This window comes from Hyla sarda, chromosome 2 (assembly GCF_029499605.1).
Source record: "Hyla sarda isolate aHylSar1 chromosome 2, aHylSar1.hap1, whole genome shotgun sequence".
Taxonomy (NCBI): domain Eukaryota; kingdom Metazoa; phylum Chordata; class Amphibia; order Anura; family Hylidae; genus Hyla; species Hyla sarda.
The window spans coordinates 96,852,301-96,878,291 of record NC_079190.1 but is presented as its reverse complement, the minus strand read 5'-3'; the positions used below and the strand labels follow the sequence as shown (position 1 = coordinate 96,878,291).

General features: G+C 44.6%; 1 protein-coding gene across 1 annotated transcript; it reads left to right on the top strand.

The window, feature by feature from the left end:
• Window position 1: 1 nt before the first annotated feature.
• LOC130357385 (uncharacterized) lies at window positions 2-25,788 on the top strand. Its single transcript, XM_056560077.1, has 2 exons — window positions 2-46; window positions 24,807-25,788. Exon 2 carries the CDS (start codon window positions 25,003-25,005, stop codon window positions 25,786-25,788), a length of 786 nt encoding a protein of 261 aa, XP_056416052.1. The 5' UTR covers window positions 2-46; window positions 24,807-25,002.
• Window positions 25,789-25,991: the final 203 nt, after the last annotated feature.

Genomic DNA, 25,991 nt, shown 5'->3' with positions numbered 1-25,991 from the left:
GAGCTGATTGGTTGCTATGGGCAACTGGTCAACTTCCTCTGCACAGGTTTGGATAAATCTCGCCCATATATATTTAATTTTATATACACATATATTAAAGGGGTACTCCGCCCCTAGACATCTTATCTATCCGAAGGATAGAAGATAAGATGTCTGATCATAGGGGTCCCGCCACTGGGACTCCTTGCAGCACCCGATTAAGATCGCCAGCTGCGGCACCAGAGGCTCGTGACATCACAAGCCCCCAGCGCCACACCACTAGACATCCGGCACAGAGCCATGTTTGCTCCCTGCACCAGATGACTGAGGTGCTGCAGCAGAGATCATGGGCCCCCGCAATCAGACATCTTATCCCCTTTCTTTTGGATTGGGGGATAAGATGTCTAGGGGCGGAGTAACCCTTTAATACACACACATATATTTATATATAAACCATAAGGGCCCATGCCCTTAGTTGATTTCACACAGCGGTTTGCAGCTAAAATGAACCCTTGCAATTCAAAGTCCAATTGCCAATGATCTATTCTGTACCGGATCCAGATCCGCTACAGAACTAACGTAGTTTGCACTAAGCCCCAGAATCCTGTTTAGAGCAAAGGAGATTCTGCATGGGGGATTACGATCAGAGAATCCGTAGTGTGCATGTGCCTATACAACACAACCAGAGGCCTCGTTCCCAATAGTCAGTCCATGTTAAACACAAATGCTCGTTCGTCATCTGATCTCATATTTTTGGCAACCAATAAAATCAATGCTATCCGCCACGTATTGTCCTTTGTAACCAGGTAATTTACTGCAGCAAGTCTGTCTGTGCAAAAGGACCCTTAGGCAATGTTCACATGATGGAATTTCCATTAGGATTTCTGCAGCAGCAGGCCCCATTGATATCAATGGGATTCTGTTGCGCTGAGCACATGTCGGAGTTTTCGCAGCAGATATTTCTGGAGTCCGGAGAAAAAATAGACATGTCTATTCTTCCTGTGGAGTCTGCACATAAATGCATTGCCGCCTATGAGAACAGTATGTTTTGCTGGTGCGCAGTCGGGGCAATGTCAGCACACCATGTGAACATAGCCTTACTGATAAGAGTCACAGTACTGGCCTCAATAAACTCTTAAGGCTCGTTCACACTATGGAAATTCTGCATGAAATCGACTTGCAGCAGCTTCTCATTGATTTCAATAGGATCCTGCTACTTAGTTCACAGAACTTCCGAGGAGGAATTGGAATCTAGGAGAATCCACCAGAGAAGTGCCGTCCATCAATGTACCCCTAAGTAAATCATATAGTTACCAAATTACATTGGTATATAAGGACAAAATATTACCATCATCCTGACTAAATACAGTATACTGAGCCCAATATTACCAATAATACCAGTATACAAGGAGGAATATTCTCATACATATTACTAGAGATGAGCGAACTTACAGTAAATTCGATTCGTCACGAACTTCTCGGCTCGGCAGTTGGTGACTTATTCTGCCTAAATTAGTTCAGCTTTAAAGTGCTCCCGTGGGCTGGAAAAGGTGGATACAGTCCTAGGAGACTCTTTCCTAGGACTCTATCCACCTTTTCCAGACCACCGGAGCACCTGAAAGCTGAACTCATTTATGCAGGGAAATTCATCAACTGCCAAGCCGAGAAGTTCGTGACGAATCGAATTTACTGTAAGTTCGCTCATCTCTACATATTACCATCATACTGGTACTGACCAAATCCTGAATACTGAGACCAATATTACCAATAATACCAGTAAACACGGAGGAAATATTATCATCATTCATAATACCATCATACTGGCCAAATCCTGTATACTAAGACCATTATTACCAATAATACCAGTATACAAGGAGGAAGATTCTCACCATATGTACTACCATCATACTGGTACTGACCAAATCCAGTATACTGAAACAAATATTACCAACAATACCAGTATACAAGAAGGAAATATCACCATACATATTACCATCATACTGGTCAAATCCTGTATACTTAGACCAATACTACCTATAATACCAATATACAAGGAGGAATATTCAACCCACATTCATATTACCATTATACTGTTATTATATTGTTACTAACCAAATACTGTATACTGAGAACAATAATTACCAATAATGCCAGTTTACAAGGAGGAAATATTCCCAGCATACAGTGACCATTTGGTAGAAGATATTAGCTCTACGCAGGATCTGCAGTTCCTATAACTGATTACAGTGCAGTTACATCCGATGACTCACAGTTAATGTCTTCTCTTATTTGAATCGTTCATTATCTTTTTTCTCCTCCATCGAGCACAGACCATCATGGTGATTTCTTCCAGCCAGGACATGTCCCCACAGAACCTGCCAGAAAAACACACTAGGCTTCACATTTTTCCAGCACCTATAGTGCTCCAAACAGTAATAACCTCCTTGATGTCCCACACAGTAAGTGGGTTGGGATGGAGTAGGTAGGTCTTCCCAGGGAGTGGTGCATGCGCTGAACAGTAACGTACACCGAACAAGCAGGGAGGGGGATTATGAAGATGGAGGAGCCGGGTGGAGCGCCCACACGGCGAAGATGATGTCGCAGTGCCCGGAGCAGGGTTTGTAGCTCTGCCCGTGTCCCAAGCAACTAATTTGCTTTTACAGAAAAAGAATTACGGCGGAACAGAGCGACGGATCAAGATGCAGTAAGCATCATTTTTATCAGTATCACCTGCACTACAAGTCTGTATGACAGGTTTGTGTGGGTGATACTGATGACAGATTTCCTTTAAGGCATCTAAGGTGTTCCTATCATTGCTACCTCCTTCAACAACAGTCTTCTTGGCTGTGCCCACCTCAGGTAACATCTTCTGCTGCACTTGCCTTTTGGCCTTTTGGCTAAGATCAAGCGTAGCATCTGTTCTTATCAGTGGTTTAGTCTCTGGCCATTGATGTAGGATGGATGCTGCATGGAGGATCAGGTGTACCGGGGCGTTCTGGGGCTGGTGCCATGAAACCAGCTCAATGGCTGTCCTGATGTGACCTGTTTCCTCTGGGTGTCGCCATGAGGTTGGGGGGTGTAGAGCCGAGGTACTTCTGTGCCTCAGGGAGTGGTGACCCTGAGGTGCCGAAACTCACTGGGTGTTATAACTCACTGAGTGAAAGCACTGCACCATTACTCTTCACCTTTGGCACACACCCTTGGTATCCCGGCCTTCTAGCTAGGATCAGGGACATTTTTATAGATTTTTTTTTTTTGTTTGTCACTGTGCTACTTTTATGTGTCTGTTTTTGTACACAGGATTGTCAGGATGCGGTAGCCCTTCTGGGTGTCCCTCCTGGCCGTCTAGGGGAGGTGTGTGTGGCCATTAGGTTCCTCACCTCCCTGCAACCCCTGGGCATCTTGGCTTCGGTCAAGATACCATCAGTATACGGCTCCTCGGCTGATACCTTGGATAACGCCTAGGTTGAAGCCAGGAGCATTTTCGGCCCCTTAGTAGCTTCTGCGAAAAGGGACATCGAACCTGGATCCTTGCAGGTGCCTTTTGGCCCGGAGGTGAAGGGTAGGTTTGTTGGGGGGGGAGGGGCTCTCTCCATTTGGAGAAGGGCTTAGCGATAGACCCCATCCTTTGTGCACATTTTTTTAGTGTAACACGTTTGCACTTTTTCTTGCACTTTGGGTGATAGAGAGCACTTGCCTCGGCTCTTAAAAAAAAACGACTTGCCTTGATACTCACTTCTTGGCTGTGTCTGCTGACCAGTGTGCAAAATAATTGCTCTCCACCAAGACACTTCTTGACTTTGCAAGCAGAATAATGTTATAAGATTCCTGACATAAGCAATGTATGCCATAGGCTTCCATTCATCTACTTGCATTATTTCTGTGATGAAACCTGCAGGTGACCCCAATCCCAGCACTAAAAAAAATGGACCTTGTTCCATCCACCTTTTGGATCACGCCAAATGCCCTTTCAAGCAATAACACCAATCGTGCATGAATATGGTGGAGATGGTGGAAACAACTGTTGGATAATTAAGCAGTCGCTTAAGACATGTTAAGAGTGTAAGGGCACCTTAAAGCATTACTCCAGAGATGTGGTGCCACACAATTGGTTGTTTGAATCAGCAATTTCATTTTGAGCTATTAAATATCTGAAAGACACAGTAATATTTCAGGAGTGAAATGAGGTTTATTGGATCAACAGAAAATGTGTAATCTGCATCAAAACGAAAGTAGACAGGTGCATAAATTTGGGCACCCCAACAGAAATATCCCATCAATATATAGTGAAACCCTGGTGATTTAACACAGTCCTGGTACTTAACCCCTTAACGACGAAGGACGTATATGTGCGTCCTCCGCCGGCTCCCGCGATATGCTGTGGGGTCACGCGGTGTCCCCGCGGCATATCGGGTCGGTCCCGGCGACTATCAACGGCCGGGACCCGCGGCTAATACAGGACATCACCGATCGCGGTGATGCCCTGTATTAACTCTTCAGACGCGGCGATCAAAGCTGACCGCCACGTCTGAAGTGAAAGTGAAAGTAACCAGGCTGCTCAGTTGGGCTGTTCGGGACCGCCGCGGTTAAATCGCGGCGTCCCGAACAGCTTACAGGACACCGGGAGGGCCCTTACCTGCCTCCTCGGTGGCCGATCGACGAATGACTGCTCCGTGCCTGAGATCCAGGCAGGAGCAGTCAAGCGCCGAAAACACTGATCACAGGCGTGTTAATACACGCCAGTGATCAGCATAGGAGATCAGTGTGTGCAGTGTTACAGGTCCCTATGGGAGCTAGAACACTGCAAAAAAAAAAAAAAGTTTAAAAAAAAAGTGTTAATAAAGGTCATTTAACCCCTTCCCTAATAAAAGTTTGAATCACCCCCCTTTTCCCATAAAAAAAATAACAGTGTAAATAAAAATAAACATATGTGGTATCGCCGCGTGCGTAAATGTCCGAACTATAAAAATATATTGTTAATTAAACCGCACGGTCAATGGCGTACACGTAAAAAAAATTCCAAAGTCCAAAAAAGCGTATTTTTGGTCACTTTTTATACCATTAAAAAATGAATAAAAAGTGATCAAAAAGTCCGATCAAAACAAATATGGTACCGATAAAAACTTCAGATCACGGCACAAAAAAAATTAGTCCTCATACCGCCCTGTACGTGGAAAAATAAAAAAGTTATAGGGGTCAGAAGAGGACATTTTTAAACGTATACATTTTTCAGAAGTACGACAAAATGAAACCTATATAAGTAGGGTACCATTTTAACCGTATGGACCTACAGAATAATGATAAGGGGTCATTTTTACCGAAATATGCACTGCGTAGAAACGGAAGCCCCCAAAAGTTACAAAATGGCGTTTTTTCTTCGATTTTGTCGCACAATAATTTTTTTTCCCGTTTCGCCGTGCATTTTTGGGTAAAATGACTAATGTCCCTGCAAAGTAGAATTGGTGATGCAAAAAATAAGCCATAATATGGATTTTTAGGTGGAAAAATGAAAGAGTTATGATTTTTAAAAGGTAAGGAGGAAAAAAGGAAAGTGCAAAAACTGAAAACTCTGCGTCCTTAAGGGGTTAAAGGGGTACTCCACTGGAATTTTTTTTTTTGTTTTTTTTTTATCAACTGGTGCCAAAAAGTTAAACAGATTTGTAAATTATTTCTATAAAAAATCTTAATCCTTCCAGTACTTATCAGCTGCTCTTATTATCCACAGGAAATTCTTTTCTTTTAGAATTTCCTTTCTGTTCGACCACAGTGCTCTCTGCTGTCACCTCTGTCCATTTATGGAACTGTCCAGAGCAGGATAGGTTTTCTATGGGGATTTGATCCTACTCTTGATAGTTCCTAATGGCACCCGCTCTGCCCCTGTTCGGAAGGGCAGGTGCAGGGAGTATGTACCTGAGGCCAGGGACGCAGGAGCGGAGTCAACGGCGGCAACAGGAGGTAAGGCTGGCCTCCTGCTGTTGCTTAACAACCTTTAGGCTAGGACTCCACTGAGATTTTTGCCCTGCGATTTTTTGTGGCATAAAAATGCCGGAAAAAACGCCAGAAAAACTGCCACAGTTTTCCCCTGCGTTTTCGCGTTTTTTCTGGCGTTTTTACCTTTATGTGGAATTTGCCTTTTTTGGCCCCTTTTGCCTTTTGGCCCCTTTTTAAGTGTGTGTGTGTGTTTAACTTTTTTATTTTATTTTTATTTTTTATGAAGTACTACTACTCCCAGCATGGAACACACTGTTTCATGATGAGAGTAGTAGTACCTGTACTATAGACATATTGCCCCGGGTGTCAGTCTGACACCCGCTGCGATCTGTCTATTAATGCAGGTACTACAGCTTCCAGCATGGAGCAGAGAGTACTCCATGTTGGGACTGCGGGTATCACTTCTTACACCCGCTGCGATCCTCCGGTATAATGTATGGATGCGGCCGCTCTCCTATGGTCCCCTGCACGGCGGTATATATATATATACACACATGTTCCTATTTCTCACAGAGAGCTGTGATAGGCTGGAACCATCTGACCAATCACAGCTCTGCGGGGAATATGAATATGTGTATATATACGGCAGGGCAGGGGACCATAGAAGAGTGGTCGCCGCATCTATACATTATACAGGAGGATCGCAAGGGACCCCGGCAATCTGTCAATTAGTACAGATACTATTACTCCCATCATGGAACAGTGTGTTCCATGCTGGGAGTAGTAGTACTACCTAAAAAATGTTAAAAAAAAAAAAAAAAAAAAAGTGAAAAACACACACACACACACACACACACACACACACTACATTTTTATTATTGTCGGCTACAATGTATAAACATTTCATAATAAAAAAGATAAATTTCGTTAGATACATTTTTTTCCATCACTACTGTATCTTTTTTATTATTTTTTTTTTATGGTACCCTACGAAACTTTAATAAAAAAGGTATCTCCATAATTTTTTGGGATCGCTAAAGTCCAAAAAAGAATAAAAACTGCCTGCAAAAACGCTAAATTTAAAACCAACATGGCGTTTTTTCTTGGCGTTTTTGCTCTCCCATAGACTTCTATGGGAGGAAAATGCCACGATTTCAGGGCAAAAAACTCCAAACTAGGTTTTGTCGGGCGATTTGAAAATCCAGCCTCTGAGCCCGAAATTGCTGAAAAACGCCAAAAGGATAAAAAAAAAGCCAAACTGAAAAACGCCAAGTGAAGCGTTAATTTTTAACGTAAATTTGTTTTCCCTTAGTCCTAACAGCAGCACAAGTGGGGTGTTCTTCCCCTGTGAAGCTGGCAGGACGGTGGAATTTTAAATTCCGCCCAAGTAATTAAAGACTTAATTAGACCCCCATATAAGGCCTCCTCCCTTAGGCCACATTGCTTAATAACAAGAAAAACTAAACAATTTGGGCGGGAAAATTTGTGTGCTGCTGTTAGGACTAAGGGAAAACAAATTTACGTTAAAAATTAACGCTTCCCTTACGTCCTAACCAGCAGCACAAGTGGGGACTTAGCAAGTAACAACACAAATAGGGAGGGACTACGGCAGAGTGGCACTTAGGATTGATTGCCCGAAGGCCAACTCTTCCGATCGTTTGGCATTAACCCTGTAATGACTAATAAATGTATTATGCGTGCTCCAGGAGGCAGCAGCGCAGACTTGTTCTAGAGGAACAGCTTTTCTTTCTGCAAAGGAAGTGGAGACTGCCCTAGTGGAATGGGCAGTGACAAAGGCAGGAGGAGCTAACTCCTGGGCTACAAAAGCCTCCCGGATTGCCTCTTTTTTTGCTCTGAGCCCCTTCCTTACCTTGGAAGGGGCAAGTAACTAATATATTAGATAAAAATAATAGTTAAAACTAGCGCTCATTGCACCAGAAGGCTCCGATGCCGGAACGGAAGTCGTCAGATGACGCACTTCCGGTCCGCGGCTCCGCACACAGCAGAGGACCGGAGCGAGACAGCGGCGCTGCCGGAAAAGGTAAGGGCGGAATGCCCGAGTAGCAGAGGGATCGGAGGATCCCTGAACCATAGAGGGCGGTGCTCAGCGCCGCCTGAACAAAGAAAATAAACTGTATCTACGAACCCGTACCGAAGTCCCGGGTCATAGATACAGAGTCTGAAAAAAACTCAGCTGGGGCAGCGCCAAAACAACGCCGACCAGGCTGAGAGAAAAGAAGGGGCAGCAAGCTGCAACCCTGCTAGAAAAAAACAAACCCTTCTCCACATAAAAGAGGGGGAAGGGAAAACTCCATGCAGGCTCTGCTAAAAAACCAGAGCCTGCACCGTCCTGCTGTCCTGCACAGGACAGAGAAAAAGCAATGTGGAGTAAGGGAGGAGGCCTTATATGGGGGTCTAATTAAGTCTTTAATTACTTGGGCGGAATTAAAAATTCCACCGTCCTGCCAGCTTCACAGGGGCAGAACACCCCACTTGTGCTGCTGGTTAGGACGTAAGGGAATCTGGCATTTTGCAGTTTACTATTGACTTGCAGCTAACATCTGGACGCTGCGTTTTTTCACAGAAAAAATGCAGAGTGGGAAAATTGGCGCTTTTGCAAAAAAAACTTCAGTGGAGTTCCAGCCTTAAGGGATGGACCCCTTGCGGGGAAAACCCTTTACTAGAAACCCCCCCTAAAATAATTATTTTATTAGTTGATATTTAAAATATACCCCACACAAATGTTTAAAATTCTAGCCGCTCTGAGGTGGTGTATATGTGGAGTCACACATATACACCAGCTGGGGGCACATTTTTTGATGAAAAAGTGTACCTCCATCTGTTGGATAACTACAACCCCAGCATGCACAAACTACCAAATGGCATGCTGGGAGTTGTAGTTGTGCCTTCTGCTGTTGCATAACAACAACTCACAGCATGCCCTTTTGTGCATGCTGGGAGTTGTTGCTAAGCAACAGCAGGACAAAATCCAAAAGAATGTCCCTGGAGATTACAGGGCAAATCAGTATTTAACAACCTTTAAGGGGTTGCTCCCTCGCGGGGAAAAAACCCTTTACTAGAACACCCCCCCCCCCCCCCTAAAATATTGATTTTATTAGTTGATATTTAAAATATAGAGAGTTGTAGTTTTTGCAACAGCTGGAGGCATACTGGTTGCGAAACACTGAGTTAAGTAACAAACTCTCAGTGTTGCCCCACCAGCGTGCCTCCAGCTGTTGCATAACTACAACCCCCAGCATGCACGGACAGCCAAAGGGCATGCTGGGAGTTGTAGTTTTGCAACAGCTGAAGGTTTGCCCCCCCCATGTGAATGTTTCTCGCTGCAAGTTTGAGATGCAGCAAATGTTTCCCTGCAGCTCAAGCTCCCAGTGGGAAACTCGCTGTAAACCCCCGCCTGTGTGAATGTACCCTAAAAACACTACAATACACTACACTACACCTACACAAAATAAAGGGTAAAACACTACATATACCCCCCCCCCCCCCAATACAAAATTAAAAATGTCTGGTACAGCATTTTCCAAAACGGAGCCTCCAGTAGTGCAGCTGGAAGCACCCTGTTTGGGAAACACTGCCGTAGGGTAATTTTGGTATCGGAGGCAACTCTAATTCTTGCATTCGGGTCTGTCCCCATGCAAATCCCTAATTTAGGCCTCAAATGCGCATGGTGCTCTCTCACTTCGGAGCCCTGTCGTATTTCAAGGCAACAGTTTAGGGTCACATATGGGGTATGTCCGTACTCGAGAGAAATTGCCTAAAAAATTTTGGGGGGGCTTTTTACTCCTTTTACCCCTTATGAAAAGGAAGAGTTGGGGTCTACTCCAACATGTTATTGTAAATTTTTTTTATTTTTTATAATAACATGCTGTGGTTGCCCAATACTTTTCATTTTCACAAGAGGTAAAAGGAAAAAAAGACCCCCAAAATTTGTAACACAATTTCTCCTGAGTACGGAATACCCCATATGTGGACGTATTGTGCTCTGCGGGAGCACAACAAGGCTCAGGAGTGAGAGCACCATGTTCATTTGAGGTGATTTGCACAGGGGTGGCTGATCGTTACAGCGGTTCTGACATAAACGCCAAAAAAAAAAAAAATACCCAAATGTGACCCCATTTTGGAAAAGACACCCTTACGGAATGTAACAAGGGGTATAGTGAGCCTTAACACCCCACAGGTGTTTGAAGAATTTTCGTTAAAGTTGGACATGGAAATGAAAAACTTTTTTTTTTTCCATTAAAATGCTGGTGTTATCCCAAATTTTTATTTTCACAAGGGGTAATAGGAAAAAAGCCCCAAATAATTTAATGTAATAAGAAGTGCAGTGAGCATTTACACCCCACAGGTGTCTGACAGATTGTTTTGAACAAATTTGCCATGAAAATGAAAAATTTTATTTTTCATTTGCACAGTCCACTGTTCCAAAAGTCTGTCAAACGCCAGTGGGGTTTAAATGCTCACTGCACCCCTTATCACATTCCATGAGGGGTGTAGTTTCCAAAATGGTGTCACATGTGGGGGGAGGGTCCACTGTTCTGGCACCATGGGGGCTTTGTAAATCCACATAGCCCTCGACTTCCATTCCAAACAAATTCTCTCTCCAAAAGCCCAATGGTGCTCCTCCAGTTCTGAGAATTGTAGTTCGCCCGCAGAGCACTTTACATCCACATATGGGGTATTTCCATACTCAGAAGAAATGGAGTTACAAATTTTGGGGCACATTTTCTCCTATTACCTCTTTTAAAAATGGTGAATTTGGGAAAATACTGCATTTTATAAAAATAAAAAAAAATTTCATTTACACATCTGACTTTAACGAAAAGATGTCAAACACGTGTGGGGTGTGAAGGCTCACTGTACCCCTTGTTATGTGCATTGAGGGGTACAGTGAGCCTTAACTGAGGGCCCTTCTGAGCCCCCTACTGCGCCTGCAGAACACTTTACATTCACATATGAGGTATTTCCTTACTCAAGAGAAATTGGGTTACACATTTTGGGGGGGCTTTTTCTCCTTTTATCCCTTGTAAAAATTCAAAAACTGGGTCTACAAGAACATGTTAGTGTAAAAAAAATGGAGATTTTGAATTTACTCTTTCACTTTGCTGCTATTTCTGTGAAACACCTAAATGGTTAACAAACTTTCTGAATGTAATTTTGTATACTTTGAGGGGTGCAGTTTTTATAATGGGGTCATTTATTGGGTATTTATAATATCAAGGCCCCTCAAATCCACTTCAAAACTGAACTGGTCCCTGAAAAATTCAGATTTTGAAAATTTTGAGAAAAATTGGTGCTGAAATTTGAAGCCCTCTGATGTCTTCCAAAAGTAAAAACACATCAACTTTATGATGCAAACATAAAGTAGACATATTGTATATTTGAATCAAATGCAAATGATGCAAGTATGAAATGATGCAAGTATCAACGAAAATTTACCACTATGTTAAAGTAGAATATGTCACAAAAAGTAAAAGCATCCCAGAGTTATTAATGCTTAAAGGGGTACTCCGCCCCTAGACATCTTATCCCCTATCCAAAGGATAGGGGATAAGATGTCAGATCGCCTGGGTCCCGCTGCTGGGGACCCCGTGGATCGCTGCTGCAGCACCCCGCTATCATTACTGCGCAGAACGAGTTCGCTCTGCACTTAATGACGGGCAATACAGGGGCCAGAGCATCGTTACGTCACGGCTCCGCCCCTCGTGATGTCACGACCCGCCCCCGTCAATACAAGTCTATGGGAGGGGGCGTGGCGGTCGTCACGCCCCCTGCCATAGACTTGCATTAAGGGGACGGGCCGTGATGTCATGAGGGGCGGAGCCATGATGTCACGCTGCTCCGGCCCCTGTATCACCCGTCATTACGCACAGAGTGAACTCACTCTGTGCAGTAATGATGGCGGGGTGCCGCAGCGGCGATCCACGGGGTCCCCAGCAGCGGGACCGCGGCGATCTGACATCCGTCTACGTAATTTCCGTCTATGGAGACGCAGTAGTAAATGAATGTCTTGCATAATTTGTGTGCTCAGTATAACTGTACAGCACTTTCAAGGCCAAGGTATGCATACAGCAGCTGGACAACTATACTAATTGAAATAATAGATAAGAAACTGTAGTACCCAATCTAGATGTATGCCCGAGTCATGTGCGTGACCCACTATTAGAGAACTGAATATAGATATGGGAAAATGAAAGAAAGACTGATTCTCTCTGATCGTGATATAATTTGTATGTATCTAGCACCTATATGTGGTGAGGGGGTGATGGAGGACAGACTTATTACCCTAGGGGCAGATGGCATTAACCCCTTGTGTTCATGATGCCAGGGCGTGGTTTATCCTCTACACCACCCGAAGGTATTCTGCTGGATCCTGGGCTAGGCACGGGGGCAAATAATGACTCAGACACCAAGTTACGGAACAACGCCAGCTTTACTAAGTCAGACAGGTGTAACAGTCTAAACAACTTGGCTAGGCCCAAGGAGGTGACCAGTGACTTCAGAGACCACAGGGCTTGCTGGGAATTATAGTGGACTTGGACAATTTGATGCTGACTTGATAGAGAATACTTGGCTGACTTGACTGAGACTGACTATGACTGACTTCACCCCGTTTGTAGTTTACCAGGCTTTGACTTGGACCTGGGGGGTAGTGTACTTGTGGATCCATGGCTACGTGGTAGACTTTAGGCCTCTTTAGGACACCAGACACTCTCTCCAGACTTGACCTCACTGCAACTCATTACTAAAGAACATGAGGAAGCTCCACCCAGGGCTTATATGGGGGAGACTCAGGAGGGGTCCCATAGGTCACCCTGTAGGTCACTGGTATCTTCCCTGGTTACAATCACATGACAACCACAATTAAAGGTATATAACATAATATGTACATTACACCATATAACATAGGCACTTAGGGGAATACATAAGACACAAGTACAGGGGGGAGGGGCCCAGGGGTTATGGAATGGAGTCTGCCTGACAGGGCAGCAAAGGTACAGGGGTGCAACTCACTCCTGTACTGGGCCACCACATATATATATATATATATATATATATATATATATATATATATATATATATCTATCTCACAAATACCTTCTATCTGTTGCTCACTTACTTCTTCATTCTGTGTTTTGGAGGAGGTATGTCTCAGTCTGCATGACTCCTCTTCCTCCTTTAGTCTTCTGTGCTGGGTCTGGTCATTTAATCAATGCAGGCTGCAGTAACCCCTTTCGCTCTGTTTTTATGCTGCAGTCTGATAGGTAAGGATTGAGCACAGAGGATTGCTAGTCCCACCCTCACTTAATGGACGTTGTCCATGTCTGTGCTTTAGCTTGGACAAAGATGATGGTGCAGGAAGACAGGATTATCTTCTGGATGGTATGGGGATCCCTAGTGGTGAATTTTTAATCCATAATTTGTAAAAAAAAAAAAAAAAAAATTATATATTTATGCTGCCCTATTTCCTCCCCCATCCCCGGTGTTATAATTACCTGTTCCCGGGGGCCGCGATACTTCTGGCTCCGGCGGTGTCCTGCACTGTCACTGTGCGCACTGACTGTGACGTTGCGTTGAGGACGTCACTCGTCATTGCGCATCGCAGCGCGCAGGACGCTGCAGAAGCCAGAAGTATCGCGGACCCCGGGAACAGGTAATTATAACACCAGGGATGGGGGAGGCGATGGGGCAGTGGCAGCGGCGGCATGTGGCCAGAGGATGGGGGAGGCAATGGGGCAGCGGCAGTCGTATGTGGCCAGAGGATGGGGGAGGAAATGGGGCAGTGGCGGTGGTATGTGGCAAGAGGATGGGGAGGCAATGGGGCAGCGGCGGCGGTGGTCGTCTCTGGCCAGGGGCGGGGCGAAGCGGGGCAGGGGGCGGTCCATTATCGGCATATCGTCAAAGTAATTGCCGATACCGAAAATGTTCAAAATCGTGAATATTGGCCGATAATATCGGCCAAACCGATAATCGGTCGATCCCTAATTAAATCACATTTATTAACAATTTTTTTACACTTTTTTTTTGCAATGTTATAGCCACCTTAGGGGACTATAACATGCAGTACATTGATTGCAGACACTGATCAATGCTATGCCATAGCATTGCATTGATCAGTGTTATCGGCGCTCCACTGCTCCTGCCTGAATCTCAGGCACAGAGCAGTGAATTGACGATCAGACAATGAGGTGAAAAACTATTTTTTTTTATTTAACTGGTGCTAGAAAGATTTACAGATTTGTAAATTACTTATATTTAAAACTTTTAATCCTTCCAGTACTTATCAGCTGCTGTATGCTCCACAGTGCTCTCTGCTAACACCCCTGTCAATGTCAGGAACTGTCCAGAGCAGGAGAGGTTTGCTATGGGGATTTGCTCCTGCTCTGGACAGTTCCTGACATGGACAGTGGTGTCAGCAGAGAGCACTGTGGTCAGACAGAAAATCAATTTAAAAAGAAAAGAACTTCCTGTGGAGCATAAAGCAGCTGATAAGTGCTGGAAGGATTAAAAATGTTAAATAGAAGTAATTTACAAATCTGTTTAACGTTTTGGCACCAGTTGATTTAAAAAACATTTTTTTTCATCGGAGAACCCCTTTAAAAGGGTTATTCCAAAATTAAAAGTTATTCCCTTTTCACTGTGTAAGAAATACTTAGCTAATCGTGAGAAAGGAAGCTTTCTCCATTAACCAATGATGCCATGAATGTGATTCTGAGTTCTGATGTTAGCCATTGCACTATTGTTTTTCTTCGCTAAACTCCGGTAAACTACCAGATCCCTGACAGACCACATTTAAGTCAATAGGATTCGTTGGGACTCAGTGTTGACCCAGTGTAATCAGTTGTGCTCCGACCTGTTTTGGGGCCCAGAACTAGATGGAGCACAATGGCAATGTGAACAATGTGAACCTAAGTCTTTAAAACAAGGAATGTATAGTAAAGGACGATAGTAAAATTGAATCATGCAAAATTTGGCACGCTGCACCAATTTGCGTTGTGAAAACAGAATAGTAAATGCAAGCCACTGTGTGTGTGACACCAGCCTAAGGGGACATTCAGATACAGTTTTTGGGAAATAAAATGGCATTGTAGTTTTTAAACCAAAACTTAACCCCTTAAGGACTCAGCCCATTTTGGCCTTAAGGACTCAGACAATTAAATTTTTACGTTTTCATTTTTTCCTCCTCGCCTTCTAAAAATCATAACTCTTTTATATTTTCATCCACAGACTAGTATGAGGGCTTGTTTTTTGTGTGACCAGTTGTCCTTTGTAATGACATAACTCATTATATCATAAAATGTATGGCGCAACCAAAAAACTCTATTTTTGTGGGGAAATTAAAAAGAAAAACGCAATTTTGCTAATTTTGGAAGGTTTCGTTTTCACGCCGTACAATTTATGGTAAAAATGACGTGTGTTCTTTATTCTGAGGTTCAATACGATTAAAATGATACCCATTATTACATACTTTTATATTATTGTTGTGCTTAAAAAAAATCACAAACTTCCCTTACGTCCTAACCAGCAGCACAAGTGGGGTGTTCTGCCCCTGTGAAGCTGGCAGGACGGTGGAATTTTTAATTCCGCCCAAGCAATTTAAATTAATTAGCCCCCCCATAAAAGGCCTCCTCCCCTAGGCCATCTCGCTTTTTTTCTGTCCTGTGTAAGGACAGCAGGACGGTGCAGGCTCCTTTGGAGCCTGCCTGGATGTCTCCCCTGTATTTTGGGGAGATATTTTTAGGGCGCAGTACCTTTTCCAACTGCCCTCTGTTTTTTTCTCTTTATATTATCTGGGCCTCCGGCCTGGTTTATCTTAAAACAATTTGTTTTGACTATTTTATGTTGCTAGAGGGATCCGGTGATCCCTCATAGCATGTCCCGGCGCGCACAGTTTTTCCTCCGCGCCTCCATTACACTGTGCGAGCCGTGGACCGGAAGTACGTCATCTGACGACTTCCGGTCCCGGCCTCACTTTTCTTCAGTGCTTTGCGCTGCCTTTAAAGTTTATATTTAGGTAAAAATTCAGGCGTGAGCCCTTTCCTAGTTAGGGAAGGGCTCAGTGGATAATTTTTATTAAAATTCCCTTCCGGGTGTTTCAGCCTATTGCAGGCTGGTCTTTCTCTGAAAGGGGCGGGGCTTCCGGGCCCCTTCCCATATAAAAACAGCTGAGACCTTCATTCAGTCTCTGCTGCCATCATAGCTAGTCCTATTTACAAGCCTAGCATTAGTGGTTAGAGCTCCTATCTGTATTATAGGTATCTCTCCCTCTCTATTTGGTTAGGGCGCTAATAATTTTATTTATTATCCCTGACTTATTTTCTTTTCTTTCCAGAGTCATGTCTACTCCTTCCTCTAGTGACCCACACTCTGGTGGTCGTAAGGCTAGCGCCAAAAAACGCCATCTAACTTGCGCCAATTGCGGCACTCCGCTTCCGGACGCTTACGAATATAACAGGTGTCCCGGTTGCCGTCCACCCTCTAATCCAGCTGAACCTACTGTCCAGGACATGTTCATCTGGATGAAGGAGTTTATGGGAAATTCCATATCTGAAATTAAGAGTGCTCTTGTTCCCAAAAGAGCTAGAACTGAATCCACTCCTCCTTCTGTGGCGGAAGAATCCGTTATGTCGGTCGATGTATTGGACCAGAGGTCATCTGTACAGTCTGAACAGCCTGTTGAGGTGAAAATGTTTCCGCCTCTTTTCCCTGCGGAAAAGACGCAGAGATTACTTAGGTCCATCCGGTCAAGGGACCAGGATGTTGACCAAGGGGAAGCCTCTGCATCCACCTCTAGAGAACCTTGGGTTTTCAAGGTGAATGATGCACGCAAAAAGATGATGAAGGCTGAGTGGAAGCACCCAGATAAACCTGCACTTGTCACTCGTACCTTCAAGTGGATGTACCCTCTCTCGAACGCGGAATCTGATTGCTGGATGCCACCTCCTAAGGTTGATATGGCAGTAAATAAACTGTCCAAGAGAGTCTTGGTTCCCGCGGATGATGGAAGCAACCTCCAGGACCCGCTTGATAGGAAGGTGGATTCCCTTCTCAGACGCACATATTCAGCAGCATCAGCGTCTGCCTCTGTGGCTATTGCCTCGGGAGAAGAGTCTGACTTCGTGAAGGAGCGCGTGGAGCGCATACAAACCGAGATTGACAACAATGTCCCCAGGGAAGACATCTTGGACAGCTTCAAGACACTCCTCCTTGGTATAGACTTCCTCTGCGAGGCCTCCCAGCAACACCTTAAGCTAGCTGCCAAGTCCATGGCACTCACTTCTGCTAGCAGACGTCCCTTGTGGTTACGCCCTTGGGTAGCGGACAACACCTCCAAGTTTAACTTGTGTGGGATGCCTTTCGAGCCTACTTGGCTATTTGGTTCTGAACTGGATCGCATAATGGAAGGTTTTGCTGACAAAAAAGGCAGGTGCCTTCCTGTTCAGGCCTTTCGGGGTAAAGGTAGAGCAAGAGGGGGGAAGTCCCAGGGCCCTCCTAGATTCCAGAGACGTCAGTCCTTTCAAAAACGTGGTGGAGGTCGCGGCCGCGGTAAAGACCGGAAAGCCGAGCTATGACTCTCCACTGACATCCACCAACGTTTTCCCTCTCCCTTCCCCTCAAGTGTTTGTTGCAGAGAATCTATCTGCCCATCCTCCTCCAGTAGGGGGGCGTTTAAGTTTATTCCTTACAACCTGGATGCAAGAAATCCAGGATCCCTGGGTTCTGAAGGTTATTCAGTCGGGGTACAGGATAGAATTTACCTCCCCTCCGTCAAGGAAGTTTGTCTTAACAAAGTTACTTCCTCAGCCAAAACAGGCTGTCATAGAAACCTCAGTTCTCCAATACTTGGAAAAGCAAGCTTTGGAAGAAGTTCCCCCAGATCAAAGAGGATCTGGGGTCTACTCCCCGATATTTTTGGTTCCCAAACCAAATGGCGACTGGCGCATGATAATAGACCTGCGCTACCTAAACCGATTTATAAGGAAAAGGCGGTTCAGAATGGAAACCATTCGTTCGGTGGTCAGTATCCTGAACCCACAAGATCTCATGGTCCCTATAGACTTGAAGGATGCATACCTTCATGTCCCTATATTTCCTGCCTACAGGAAGTTCTTAAGAATCGCCATCACCATAAAAGGTATGGTAAGGCATTTCCAATTTGCTGTTCTACCGTTCGGCATTACCTCCGCTCCCCACACCTTCACAAAGGTGGTGGCTCCAGTTGTCTCTGCTCTAAGACTAAAAGTACTACTCCTACAATTGTCACCATGAATTAAACACCAATAATACAAAATTCATGAAAAAATAGTATAAACTTTATTAGATAAATAATTACAAACTAAAGGACAGACAAACCCACCCCTAAAAAACATATACCCCAGAAAAGCACTAGTGACCTGGTCCTGATTATGAAGATGGTAAATATAAGGAACAGTGCATAAGTTGTATTATTGGTTCACTCTGATTATCAGTACAGTAGTGTGTACCTCAATACAAAATCACAGCTAATGCAAAAATGATAATTATCCATAAAACACTACCTGTAATAGGCATGTTCCCACAGGCTATCCAGGGACACAGTGCACCCACCCTCTAAGACTAAAAGGCCTAGAGATTGTTCCTTATCTAGACGACTGGCTTTTAAAAGCCGCGACTCTAGACATTCTTCAAGCTCATCTTCAACTGACCCTGGATTTTCTTCAACACCTAGGGTGGCTCATAAATTAGGAAAAATCCGAGATCATTCCATCTACCTCAAGAAGGTTCCTGGGGTTTGTCCTAGACTCCTCTTGGATGATGCTGTCTCTCACCCCAGAAAGGAGAGAGCGCGTCATAAGAGCCGCAGAGTTTTTGTCGGCACCTCGCAGAGTGCCCATCAGAACTCTAATGAAGATGTTGGGCCACATGTCAGCGTCTGCAGAAGCAGTCCCCTGGGCCCTGTGGCACCTCCGATCTCTCCAAGATCAGGTCTTGACTGCCTGGAATCGCTACCCCAGTGGGTTGGACAAAAAATGCACCCTGTCGTCCGAAGTCCGTGCCTCTCTCAGGTGGTGGACGTACCTGACAGATGGGAAGTCCTTGATTCAACCTCTGTGGATCACTCTGACCACGGACGCCTCCCTTCTAGGGTGGGGAGCCCATCTGGATGACCATCCGGTTCAGGGTACCTGGACCCCTCAGGAAAGGTTACTCTCATCCAACATGAGAGAACTAAGAGCAGTTCGTCTTGCGCTCCTCCACTTTGCTCTCCATATCTTAGGGAAAGCAATAAGAGTCCGATCAGACAACACCACCGTAGTGGCTTATATCAACAGACAGGGTGGCACAAAGTCCCAAGTGCTCCTCAAGGAGACCGGACTTATTCTATCGTGGGCAGAGCTCAACCTATCCCACCTTGTTGCAGTCCACATCAAGGGGGATCTCAACGTAGTGGCAGATCGTCTAAGTCGCGGGCTTGCAGTCCAGGGAGAATGGTCTCTCAACGAGAAGATCTTCAGGAGGATAACCCTGAAGTGGGGTACACCAGAAATAGACCTCATGGCAACCCGGCTGAATGCCAAAGTGAGCAAGTTTTGTTCCCTTTACAAGGAGGACAATCCGGTGGCGATAGACGCTCTGTCCATCCCATGGAGGTTCAGGCTGGCCTACATATTCCCTCCACTTTCCATGATACCCAGGGTATTGATGAAAGTCAGGCAAGACCAGACCTCAGTGATTGCCATCATCCCATTCTAGCCGAAGAGGTCTTGGTTCACCCAACTCATGAGGATGAGTCAGGGGTGTTATTGGAGGCTTCCCCACGTGCAGAACCTTGTGTCTCACAACACAGGCTCCTGCCTAGATCTGAGTAGACTCAATCTGACAGCCTGGAGATTGACAGGACCCTACTAAGGAGTGGGCTTCCTGCGGAGGTCTTGAGAACTATTGCACACTCTAGAGCAGAGTCTACAAACAAGGTTTACTCCAGGATAAAGAAGATTTTCCTTCAATGGTGTGCAACGAAAGAGGTAGTTACCTCAGATCCTCCTCTTTCTGCAATACTGCGTTTTCTCCAGGATGGCCTTGACAAGGGTCTTAGCCCATCCACCTTAAAGGTTCAGGTCGCAGCACTCTCTGCCTTCCTAGGCAGGTCTCTATCACAAGAATCCCTGGTTAGAAGATTCCTCAAAGGGGCTGAAAGTCTTAAACCTACAGTTCTCAGACCTATTCCCAGTTGGGATTTAACCACTGTTCTCATGGGGTTATGCGTTCCCCCCTTTGAACCTCTGGAAGAAGTAGACTTTAGGTATTTGTCCCTTAAAGTCACTTTTTTATTGGCCATAACCTCAGCCAAGAGAGTGGGTGAGCTTCAGGCCCTTTCGGCTTTCGAGCCTTATACTGTTTTTCTACAGGGCAGAGTCCTGTTGAGGTTTTTACCTACCTTCCTTCCTAAGGTTCCGACTTTCTCCAATGCCAATCAGGTTATTTCCCTTCCAGTTCTACTCCCTAATCCATCCTCTCCTGAAGAAGCGGTTGACCACACTCTGGACATCTCTAGAGCTCTCAGAGTCTATATCTCAAGAACTGGAGAATTCAGGAAGTCGGAACACCTCCTTGTTTCTTTTTCTGGAAAGAACAAGGGCTTGAAAGCCTCTAAACCTACCCTAAGTAGGTGGATTAAGGAGGCAATCCGAGAGACCTTCATAGTCCAGGAGCTAACTCCTCCTGCCTTTGTCACTGCCCATTCCACTAGGGCAGTCTCTACTTCCTTTGCTGAGAAAAGGTCTGTTCCTCTGGAACAGATTTGTGCTGCTGCTTCTTGGAGCACCCACAATACTTTTTTGAGTCATTACAGGGTTAATGCCAAACGATCGGAAGAGTTGGCCTTTGGGCAGTCAATCATAAGTGCCACTCTGCCGTAGTCCCTCCCTATTTGTGTTGTTACTCGCTAAGTCCCCACTTGTGCTGCTGGTTAGGACGTAAGGGAAGCGTTAATTTTTAACGTAAATTTGTTTTCCCTTAGTCCTAACAGCAGCACACAAATTTCCCGCCCTAAACTTTTTTGTTACTTGTTATTAAGCGAGATGGCCTAGGGGAGGAAGCCTTTTATGGGGGGGCTAATTAATTTAAATTGCTTGGGCGGAATTAAAAATTCCACTGTCCTGCCAGCTTCACAGGGGCAGAACACCCCACTTGTGCTGCTGTTAGGACTAAGGGAAAACAAATTTACGTTAAAAATTAACGCTTTTTAACCAAATTAGTACGTTTATAATCCCTTTATTTTGATGACCTATAACTTTTTTATTTTTCTGTATAAGCGGCGGTATGAGGGCTCATTTTTTGTGCCATGATCTGTACTTTTTTTTGATATCACATTTGCATATTAAAAACTTTTAATAAATCTTTTATAATTTTTTTTTATAAAATGTATTAAAAAAGTAGCAATTTTGGCCATTTTTTTTTTTACGTTCACGCCGTTCACCATACGGGATCATTAACATTTTATTTTAATAGTTCGGACATTTACGCATGCGGCGATACCAAATATGCCTATTAAATTTATTTTTTACGCTTTTTGGGGGTAAAATAGGAAAAAACGGACGTTTTACTTTTTTATTGGGGGAGGGGATTTCTCACTTTTTTTTTACTTTTACTTTTACATTTTTTTTTACACTTGAATAGTCCCCATAGGGGACTATTCATAGCAATACCATGATTGCTAATACTGATCTGTTCTATGTATAGGACATAGAACAGATCAGTGTTATCGGTCATCTTCTGCTCTGGTCTGCTCGATCTCAGACCAGAGAAGGAGACGCCGGGAGCCGGAAGGAGGAAGGTGAGGGGACCTCCGTGCGGCGTTCTGAATGATCGGATCCCCGCAGCAGCGCTGCGGGCGATCCGATCATTCATTGAAATCGCGCACTGCCGCAGATGCCGGGATCTGTATTGATCCCGGCACCTGAGGGGTTAATGGCGGACGCCCGCGAGATCGCGGGTGTCGGCCATTGCCGGCGGGTCCCTGGCTGCGTTCAGCAGCCGGGATCAGCCGCGCATGACACGGGCATCGCTCCGATGCCCGCGGTTATGCACAGGACGTAAATGTACGTCCTGGTGCGTTAAATACCACTGCACCAGGACGTACATTTATGTCCTGCGTCCTTAAGGGGTTAAAGGGGTATTCCTGGCAAAAACTTTTTTATATATATCAACTGGCTCCGGAAAGTTAAACAGATTTGTAAATTACTTCTATTTAAAAATCTTAATCCTTCCAATAGTTATTAGCTTCTGAAGTTTTCTTTCTAAGGCTGGGTTCACACCTCGTTTTGTTAACTACGCTTCCTGTATACGGGGCGGCGTGGCTTAATCACGCTGCCCGCACTAAGCCGTATTCGGGAACCGTATTTAATGCATGTCTATGAGCCGACCGGAGTGAACCGCAGCCTCCGGTCGGCTTCGTTTTTGGCCGCATGCGGTTTCCCGACTGCAGGCAAAAACGCGGATGATGTCACGTCCCGGGAGCTGTGCATGATGGGAAAATAGCACAGCTCCTGGGACGTGAGTCATCAGAAAGCAGTTAGACAGAAAACAGCAACTCAACTTCAGAAGCTAATAACTATTGGAAGGATTAAGATTTTTTTATAGAAGTAATTTACAAATCTGTTTAACTTTCCGGAGCCAGTTGATATATAAAATAAAGTTTTTGCCTGGAATACCCCTTTAAATTGGATTATGCAGGAAGGAGAAGTATAATTCCTTTCTTTATATTACTATGCCTTTGATTCCATCCCTGACTTTGGCTCTAAAAACAGACCAGTGGTATTGCCACACTTCTTGGGCCCAACCAGTCTTCTCTTTTATTTTTTGTTTACTTTTCCGTGTTTGTGTAATTTATTTTTGTTTACGCTATTGCCGCCAATCTTCTGTTATAGCACCATTGTAACTGAGCGAAGTGAGCTACCTTAAACATGCTCTGTTCCTAATGTGTTTTCCTGGAGCCAAGATGACTGTTCTCCGCGTACCTGGACTCTGTATGCCGGTATAACTATTGCCGCATTGTCGGCTGCCTTTACGAGCACATGTTTGCAGTTTAGACTGTAGTCATAGAAGAGGTATCCTGATCAACATGGTTGGCCTTATGTTCCTTTCTTTTTTAATTCCCTGCGAGGGATTCATATTCGTCCAGCAGGACGTTGTTACTTGTTTGTATCTTTGTACAGTTTGTAAACCTTTCTTTATGGAAAACTAATAAAATGTTTAAAATAAAAAAACAGACCAGTGGTGTTAGGCCAGGATTTGCAACCGTAATGCAGACACAAAACTGTGACTTTATTATGTTTGTGTAAAACCGGCCTAAAGAGATTATTTGGTTGCCTGCTTTTAATTTTCCAGAAACAGCCACTATTGTCCATGGGCTGCACCTGATATAGTCTGTCCTAATGAATTTTAAATGTAGTGAGAGATACACTTTAATTAATAAATACAGATGGACAAGTATGTCAAATGATTAGGACTTTTAAAGGTGAAGAGGTAATGTCAATGTACCGTTAAGTGTTCACTGAACCGATGCAGACAAATTGAGGCCGTGAAGCTTCGGGTAGGTGCCATGGCTCCTTTCAGATAATAATCAGCCCATGTAAAGACTTGGGACTTTGTCTTTTGAAGCCTAATGACTTTGGAAACATTCCACATGGCAAGATTGCATAAGCTTCATGCACACCCACTCAGATCCTTCTACACCATGTTAAATATTCACATTCATCAGCAGCTCACTGCTCCACTATCCATTTGGACCAATATTAACTTATAAATTCCTAATATATAATAAAGCATCTGCCACTGAAGGGGTTTTGATAAAAAGAACAGTCTGTCAAAAAATGACTTAGGAATTAGACATGTAAGGACATCTTATATTACTTGCAGTTTCTGTCATTAAAATAAACTGCACTTTTATACCGCTTTTGCCTTTATAGTGCAGTTGATTTTTTAGTTTTGTGTCTTCCTTTATTTTTTTGGCTATGTTTGTATTGGATTTCTAGTGTTTGGCATATTTTAATGTTTACACTGGGTTTATGTTTACACTCAGAGATACCAAATAGTTTTTAATTTTTTTTAATTTTATTTATTTATTTATTTGAAAAATTGGAAAAGAGGGGGAGGGGGGATGACTGTGATATGTAATCATAAGAGTAAATTCACTGTACAATGCTACGCTATTGCAGAGCATTGTATAGGGGGACCAGCGCTCTACTGATACGGCCTGGCTCAGCCTGGCTGTATCATTGGAACCACAATCGGGAGGAAGGCAAAGAGTAAGGGGACCTTCCCCTCCATTTTAACTAATTGAACCCCCACAATTGCACTGCGGGGTCTGATGGGCACCAAAAACCCACTGGCAACTGTATTTTCCTTTAGACGCCATGATCGGCATGAAAGGGTTCATGACGAGCAGCAGCGGGCTCACTGCTGCCCATCATTATTGGTGAGTGCCTGGCTACTGAGAGCACCACTAACCCACCAGCAACTGTATTTTCTTTTAGATGCCGTGACTTTCAAGGCTGTGTCAACCTTTTCTTCAGGGGTGATGCCAAAATGATACAGAAATGAAGATATAGGTAATACAGTGACACGTCATACATCCAACAGGAAAGTGAAGATTCACCAGCACACGATGATACATATTAAAACATACTGTTACAACCAACAGAATAATGAATAATACATACAGATCCCTAATAGCACGCAATAATCTTAATAAATAATGATAAAATGAAAATCTAAATATAAAACGTTATACCAATACCTAGTTAAAATGAATCAGTCTTTTCAATAATTTCAGTAAGACCATCAGGAGACAAAGTGTTCAGCTTAAAAATCCAATATGCCTCTCTGTTTTTCAGCTTTTGAAACTGATTAACTTCATGTTCAGAAATCAATTCATTAACAACTACCAATAATAACTTCCGTTTCCGGCGCCATGGAGTGAAGACGTGCGGTGTGTGAGCTCCCGGTCTACCACCTGCTTCCCGGTGATCTATACCCACAATCTCCTACCGGACGATCCCGCTTCTTAACCTCTTGAGAGAGGACAAGTTTATGGACCGATTTCTCTTACCTATGGACCGGTCCTCCCGCTCCAAGACTCGGGCGCAGCCCGCAAAGACCAAGGGAGGTACATCCAAGATGGCAACTTCGCCTGCCTCGAGTCGCGCTGCTTCTCCCTCACCTTCGGACATGGGATCTATGGACTACGGGGATGATTTTGAACCCCAGCGGCTTGACTATTCCCGGCTCGTGGAAGCGGTAGCTAAATCTATAGCCCCCAAAGTGCAGGAGGCTATTATAGCCACAATCCAGTCCACCCTGGCCTCCCTACAGCAGGCTGTATCGCAGCACAGTGAGCAGATGCAAACCGTTGAAGAGAGGGTGCTGCGAGAGGAGGAACAGGGAGAGAAGACAGATTCTCGACTCGGCACGCTCGAGGCAGAGTGCCGCCGCCTGAGTGACAAGGTGGAGGACCTCGAGAATAGATTGCGCAGGAGAAATTTGAGGGTAGTGGGCCTTCCTGAGACTGTGCCGAGGAGAGATTTAGTTTACATCTGTGAGGCGGAATTGCCCAAAGCCCTAGGACTGCCGAGGCCCTGCAAAGTGGAGCGAGCGCATCGTTTGGGCCTGGACCTGCATCAGGGTCCCACGGATAACCTGCAACCTGCCCTTTCTCACAGAAACAAACCGAGGCAAGTTATTCTCAAATACCTCGATTTTACGGACAAAGTGGCTATATTGCAGGCTTTTCGTCAACGCAGGGACCCGCTCGTTTTTGACGGAGCCATGCTGCTACTATTTGGGGACTTTTCTGCAGAGGTCTCTAGAAAGCGCTAATTATTTGCGCCAACCTGCACTTCTCTGCATAAGCGAGGAAAACGCTTTGCATTGATGTATCCTGCTCTCCTAAGAATATTCTTCCCTGACGGATCCATTGGGACATATCGTACACCAGAGGATGCTGCAAGAGGTCTTGCGGGACTTGCCACCCTTGGGGGCTGCGACTTCTCCTCGTCAAATGGACCCGGATTTGCAGAACT

What these genes read in the sequence shown, in the direction of transcription:
- LOC130357385 (XM_056560077.1), top strand. Translation starts at nt 25,003, where the DNA reads ATGGACCGATTTCTCTTACCTATGGACCGGTCCTCCCGCTCCAAGACT.